The sequence below is a fragment of the Alosa pseudoharengus genome, unplaced genomic scaffold (genome assembly GCF_046254945.1).
Source record: "Alosa pseudoharengus isolate Yale_2024_CS ecotype anadromous, Long Island Sound unplaced genomic scaffold, YU_APseudo_1.1 YU_APseudo_1.1_scf_11, whole genome shotgun sequence".
NCBI lineage: Eukaryota > Metazoa > Chordata > Actinopteri > Clupeiformes > Clupeidae > Alosa > Alosa pseudoharengus.
This window is the reverse complement of record NW_027468576.1, coordinates 31,008,940-31,016,439: the sequence shown is the minus strand read 5'-3', so window position 1 is coordinate 31,016,439 and position 7,500 is coordinate 31,008,940. Positions and strand designations below refer to the sequence as shown.

Genomic DNA, 7,500 nt, shown 5'->3' with positions numbered 1-7,500 from the left:
TCAAAGAAACCACCTATAAAGTCTCTGTAGGCTGACTCCAAGTAAAGTGTTACCTTAATTATTATTCCTTCAGACGTTGGGGAATAATGATCATGTGGATGTCTTGGGAATAGATGGGAGTACATGGGAAAATGTGGGATAGGTGTAGCAAAGGAATTTACCTGAGTCATTGCAGCTGCCCACCTGCACATGGGCGTTGTCGATGCGGAACACCCAGCGGCCCGGGTAGCCCACGTTGGTGGTGTCCTCCACCTCGACCACGTCGTCGGTGCGCGAGCCCGGAATGTTGAAATAGCGCTTGCCGTCGCCGGCGTTAAAACCTGCCTGGGGAGAGCGGGGCGGGGGACAGGGCTTTCTCAGAGGAGTGGAGGCTCAGGCCAAACCTGTCACAGCCATACACCATACCACAAACTCGCCAACATCTATCAAACGCAAGGATACAGTTACACCAAATGGAATGTATTTGCATTCATTTATTGAAGACATGCATTCATGAAAAGCTGCCCTGAGAACAGTTAAGATTCTCTTTATCTCTGTTTGTGTCTCCAAGGTAAACGAATCTGTGATCCAGGAATTTGGAGTAAATTTCGGAATGATGGAATGAAGGGATGGAATAATTTCCCTTTTGTTTTCCTTACACAGCAAATGTATTCGTGTTCTCACAATCTCACACGGGTATGTTCAAATCGGGTTGTTTCCTTTTTGTTTTCCTTAACATGAGGCTTTAATCAACCCCACCCTAAGTGTTCTTCCCAGGAAAACTTTGCACCTGCTTTATCTCGAGATAGAGAGTCTCAGATATCACCATAAACCTCTTCATCACTTTGAAGAGATGTTATCTTCTATTGCTATTTTCACTGCCTAAACATACGCTACATATTAAGTTTCATTACCACAGAAAAAAATAAGTAAGCAGTACTACATGAAATGTATAATAAAATAAAATATAAAACATAACAATATAAAAAATATTCTAATGAGCACAATGTGTTCCCACAGTGAACCATCTAAGAGCCTGAGTTCCTGTTTGTTTAGCGAAGGGTAAGTTAGTATCCTACTGCCTTGCGGGAGACTTATTGTTTATTGTGTCCAAGCAACTGGTCAGAGTTGGAGCAAAGAGCACATAGCGAGCAGATGAGGAGGCCATCAGGGCGTGAAAGCTGTGTTTAATCCCCTGGTGGCCACAGCATACTGGTCTGAGAATGTTAATCCCACCGAGCTTCTGCCCCCTCACCAACTGCAGCTAACTTTTTGTGTTGACATTAATCCAGCGAGATTATTTTCACACTTTCGGGTGTGTTTAGTCCCTCATGCTCAGTCCATTTGAGGCTATGAAAGATCTCAATTGACCTGAAGCGCTAGATGGCAAGAGAGGGCAACTGGTCGACGAAACATTGCTCTTTGGCTAACTGGGTCAAATGTGATTTCTCCCAGGTGGCACGTGCTCTGTTATGAGAGGACGCAGGTGACCCTACCTGTGCGGCGATGCCCCCCAGGCCGGCCAGGTCGCCCCCGCTGCTGGCATGCATGCCAGTGGTCCAGGTGATGTTGTGGTACTGGAAGATGGTGAAGGACAGCTCTCCATCAGTGATGAGGACCACCTGGAAGGTGTTCACCTGCAAGCACAGGTGAGCAAGGGAAGAACTGGTTTATGTTTGGAAATACACAGAAGTTAATATCAGACAGGACCTCTAACACTTAGCATGCTAAGCGCTCCAGAGCCTCCCGCATTGGGACTGGTACTTATTTGATTGGATTCCCCCGCCTCCCTTGTCGCTACAGGACCTCCAGGTGTACAAATGAAGCACGGCTGATACTTTCTGAATTACCCTAATCAGACTATACCAGTCCACTACTGGTACTGATGTCTGATGTACTGACATCTGACACTGAGTTGAACTGTGAGCTTCCAATGAAAACATAAAATCTACACTTCGACATCCAGGTGACTAACAAATGATTTTACACACTGACACCTTTCTCTCGAAAGACCAAAAACAGACTCATGTCTGTTTAATATCAGGTATGTAAGTAACTTTGTTGAAGGACCTCCACATCTTTCAGCAGAAAAACAATTCCCCTTTTCCGATTGACGTAGGTAAGTGCTTTTCCTCACTTCAAGCAGCCTTGCCCCAGGCCAGTCGAGGACAGCTTTCCCCTGGCCTCCTGTGCCCAGGTCCACGCTGTGTGCTTGTGACCCTGTGGCCATCCTGTCTCTGCTGCCCTGCCAACATCCCCTCACCTCCCCGTTTCCAAACGCCACCGACCAGCAGAGCGGCAGCTGGCCAGGGCTACAAAAACAGGATGGCGTGACACACCGTGCACTCTCTCTCTCTCTCTCTCTCCGTTGCGCGCGCGCGCGTGCGGCTTGGAAAGTGCAATAAGGCACCAGTGTGTGTGTGTGTGTGAGGTAGAGAGAGAGAGAGTATGTTTGTGTGTATATGTGTGTGCCGAGAGGTAGGTATGTGAGTGACTGTGAGTAACTGTGTGTGTGTGTGTGTGTGTGTGTGTGTGTGTGTGTGTGTGTGTGTGTGTGTGTGTGTGTGTGTGTGTGAGTATGAATGATTGTGAGTAACTGTGTGTGTGTGTGTGTGTGTGTGTGTGTTCATGTGTGACGGCTCAGCCAGAGTGAGCTTACCGGAGTAATAGCACTTCCTCCAAAGAAGGTGACCTCATGCCAGGTGGCAATGAGAACCCAGGAGGTCATGAACTCTGGGAACTCTGGGAAGTAGCCCCTGATGTCATCAGTGGCACGCTTCAGGATGGCAGGGTCCTTGCTCTCGCGGTAGAACACCGTCCCTGCACGCCGGTTGTCCACGTCCGCCCAGAAGGGCGCCACCACGCGGCGGTCTCCGGCGATGGGGAAGGCGACCGGAGTGAACTGGGACACCTCCCTGAGAAAGGACACTAGCCCGTTGTTGTTGACCTGTGAGGGAGCAAGGGGGAGATAGACAGCCTAAATGAGTTCCCACAACGACAAATGACCACACATGAGACACCACAGGATTAAGAGACAGACACCAGCTTCGTTCTCCAGGCGAACTGACTCGACTCGGCCAACCCCCTGAAACCTCCAGGGGCCTTTCCTGTTCTCACTCTATTTCACCATGTGCCTTTCATTGTCTGATGGCTTCTGGCATCCAAACCATCACCACCAAAACACCAAAACACTTCAGGAAAAGCGCGTGTTCACAACAACACGTCCGAGAGGACAATAACAGCGAGGGGAGCCAATCTCCTGTGAAGCTTCACCCACTTAGAGAAACAATGAGAGAGGAAGGCAGCAGGTTTGGCAGCGCCTGTGGACCGCAGGCCAGAGATGCGGTAGAGCAGATGATGGAGTGTTGGAGGAAGAATGAGAGATGAAGAGAGTGAGGGAGATGGAGGTGTGGAGGAAGAGTGAGGGATAAAGAGGGTGAGGGAGACGGAGGTGTGGAGGAAGAGTGAGGGATAAAGAGGGTGAGGGAGACGGAGGTGTGGAGGAAGAGTGAGAGATGAAGAGAGTGAGGGAGACGGAGGTGTGGAGGAAGAGTGGGAGATAAAGAGAGTGACGGAGACGGAGGTGTGGAGGAAGAGTGAGGGATGAAGAGGGTGAGGGAGACGGAGGTGTGGAGGAAGAGTGAGGGATGAAGAGGGTGAGGGAGACGGAGGTGTGTTGACATGAGGGCAGGGAGTGCAGGACCAGGTTACTGGAGGGACAGAGAGGGTGAGGGGGAGAGAGGGAGGAAGGAGGAGGCAGCTCCACACGGATGTGTCCACTTCCCATCTGAGAACAGACAGCGGCCTTGTGTTCATCCAGACGGCTCGGGGCAAAACCAGCTGAGAAAACCAGCATGCCGTGCCACCTCTCATGCAAACACACACACACACACACACACACACACACACACACACACACACACACACACACACACACACACACACACACACACACACACACACACACACACACACACACATAACCTTCACAAGCTTGCATGCATGCTCAAAACCTGCCACACCACTGAATACAGATCGGATTGAACCAGGTGCAGATGGGATGCATGAACTGATTAACATGCACATTGATGGCTAAGCACATGAGAACAGCTACTTTAAATGTGGAGAGATGGATGCGTACAGTAGCTACAGGCCATTAAGTGTAACCTGGACACACACACACACCCACACACACCCACACACACACACACACACACACACACACACACACGCACACACACACACAGACACACACACACACACACCTGCTGCCCCTATCCCCTCTATCCAGGAAGTTGTTTTATGGGAGAGGCCTTTACACTGTCTCTAAAATCCACACAGCCGTGCCAACACTAAGTTAAAGCGAGCAGGCAAACTGCCGACCCAGCCCACCTGTTGACTGAGTCTGCCCTGTGTTAAAAGCTGAGACAGCACACACACACACACACACACACACACACACACACACACACACACACACACACACACACACACACACACACACACACACACACACAAATACATATTATAAGACTGCACGTGAACGGATATAGTACCTGAGACAACAAACACACATGGTCAAAGGACACACACACACACACACACTCACATTTGTCTTGTATGCACTCTCCACACACAGGCGATTCAGGCTTTAGGCCGATACATAAGTGGTAGACAAATGCTATTTTCAATATCACATGAATGCATGTGTTTGTCTGAAAACACACCTGTGGTTTTCGGTGTGTAAAGGAGACTTTATTCTCTGGAGACACACCAGCCCTTTTAAACCCCAGAAATCAACCGAGCTGCTTTACCTACAACTGACCTGACCCCAAATATCATTGCATTCACCATTATGGAGCGAGCAATTAACATATAGTTGGAGCTGTGAGCATTTAAAAGTCTCTCTGTCGAGCGAGGCACTTCTGGGATCCTACTTTGACCTGCAGAACACTACAAACAGTGGGGTTTCTGTGAGGCGGGCCTGATGAAGGAATCGGATGATATAAAACAGACCCTCGTGTTAATCACACCAATTACATGTCCTCAGCGTGACTTTAGTGGGGGGGGGGGGGGGGGCGGGAAAAAGGGGAGGGAAAATGCACCTACTGATGAAAATTGGCATTCAGGAGGCTGCTGTGTCCACCTGAAAGGCGGTCATTCATGGTGCCCAGCCCTCTCCTGCCCTCCCGAGTGGCGGTGTCCGTAACAGAGCCGGACGCGGTCAGCGCCGATGCCAAAGTTATAGCTGCCGCTGCTGCCTGAGATGGGCTTATCTTCTCCAGGTGCAGAGGCCCACTGGCCCTGTCCTCTCCCCCAACAGACCCCCATCACACTGGGCCGAGAGTATCTCCTTTCCCCCCTTTCATCAGTGCAACCAGGCTCTCCTTACCACATCACACCCAGTGATGCCAGTAACGCGTTACTTAGTAACGCGTTAGTCTATTTTGACCACTTTTTTCAGTAACGAGTAATCTAATGCGCTACTATTTACAAACCAGTAATCAGATTAAAGTTACTTATCTAAGTTACTGTGCGTTACTATTTTTGTAATTTTCCTTAATAAAAATATATATTCTTTGCTTTCTTCTTGTCTTGGGGATTAATGTCATGTAGGCTATGCTCACGTTTTCAGCATGAGCACAATTCATGTGTAAAACCACGCAGCGACACAAACGTAAACAGTGGAGGGAGAGAGAGAGATGCACATTTCATCAGTCATTACTTTGAGTTTGTGTCAGCTAAACATGACAACATTAAGGTACATTGTACATTCTGTGCTGGCGACAAAGTACTGTCTAGCTAGACATCCCAAGTCTCCTGAAGTTTTAGGAGTCTCCCACATATTGATAGCGGCTTCCTGACGCCCGCAAATTACATAAAATCTCCCGGAACCTAGAGCGAACAAGAGCACGCAAGCCAGACCGGACTTCAAATCGCGTGTGCATATGAGCTTAACGCGCACACAACGGAGAGGGAGAGAGAGAGGAGTGGTGCGTTTGTGCCTGAAGGCATCCAAGACAGAGAGCATCCTGGTCTGTTTTGCTAAATCAACCAATCAGTTTTCAGTGTAAGTGTGCTTATATCTCTTTTCTCCCAAACTTAATTAATCAGTTCAGTCAGTGTATCTAGGAACAGGAGCGTGATGGCAGCGTCAGTGCCCCTCAAAAAGGAAGATTTAAGACCCATTTCACATCAGACTACACAAAAGTGTACCCAATTGTCTCAAAAGATTAAAACATAATGATAATCTTGCACACTGCACTGTTTGTAACAGCGACTTTAGCATTGCTCACGGCGGGTTAAATGATTGCAAAATACTTGTTGAGGTGAGTTTAACAAGTGTAATTTAATTTGCATATTACTCAGGCCTATACAAGATGGCTAGTTGCAAAGGCTACATGAAAAACAAATCTACAAAAAATCTACATATTTTACAATAACAATTTCTATCAATAGGCCTTCCTTATTTGGTGTACTTAGACATTATTGAACAAACATCTGAATTTCAGTATCTAAGTAGGTTAGGTTGGGATGTCTGCTATACATTGCTGTTAAAATGCACTTCCAGTATAGTGAGTATTGGCAAAACCAGTTATCATTTTTATGTTGAGGCGGTGGGGGTGTTGTCGGCAGCTGCTGAAAGTAACTAATAAAGTAACTTGTAATCTAACTTAGTTACTTATAAAATCAAGTAATCAGTAAAGTAACTAAGTTACTTTTTAAAGGAGTAATCAGTAATTAGATTACTTTTTCAAGGTAACTGTGGCAACACTGATCACACCTTGGTAGGGTGTGTGTGTGTGTGTGTGTGTGTGTGTGTGTGTGTGTGTGTGTGTGTGCGTGTGTGTGTGTGCGTGTGTGTGTGTGTGTGTGTGTCAAACTGCTGCTCTCCATTCTCCATTTTTTTCCTATCTCACTCTCTTTCTGCCCCCCCCCCAACCCTAACACACACACACACACATACCCCACCTCCCCCTTTACGTTTTTTTCCACCGTGCATGGAAACCATAATTTGGAGGACTTTGCAGTAAAAACAGGAGAGGAAGTTTTGGTTGGCGTCGGCGGCGCGGGGAAGTTGCAGCTAATTGCCCGTCCGACCGCAGCTCTTCCCCTCTCCGCACCGGCGTGTTGTGGTCCGGTCAGTCATGCCGCAGCCCTGTCCGGCAAACCGGACCTCAGGTCAGGGCTCTGGTCAGCGAGGGCTGGGGAAGGGGGGGGGGGGTGGGGGGTGACCAGAGGTGAGGAGGAGACCAGAGCAAACTCCGCCCGGTCTCTCTGGGGAAGAGGAGAGAGCCAGCAAGGGGGATAATGATGGCCGAACGGGTGCTGGAGACGTGCCTGAGGGTCACAGGGTTTGTTGGGACTAAACCCTGCAGGGCAGCTGTGTACATGCTGCTGTGTTTTCACTGGGATTAATCCTCTGCAGTGGCTTTCTAATGGCAGCCTAGAAAAGCAGGTAAGCGGCCGTGTGACACATGCCCAGGCTGTAAATGGGTCCGTCTATTCCCCCTCAACCCA

General features: G+C 48.6%; 1 protein-coding gene across 1 annotated transcript in view; it reads right to left on the bottom strand.

Annotated features, from left to right (window-relative positions):
* The window catches only part of sned1 (sushi, nidogen and EGF-like domains 1), a 47,673-nt gene that overhangs the window by 32,755 nt on the left and 7,418 nt on the right, over window positions 1–7,500 (bottom strand). Inside the window, exons 2-4 of the mRNA XM_076275450.1 lie at window positions 2,639–2,926; window positions 1,476–1,616; window positions 162–324 (exon numbers count right to left, since the gene is read on the bottom strand). Coding sequence (XP_076131565.1) covers window positions 162–324; window positions 1,476–1,616; window positions 2,639–2,926 — 592 coding nt within the window. The remainder of the gene's footprint in view (window positions 1–161; window positions 325–1,475; window positions 1,617–2,638; window positions 2,927–7,500) is intronic.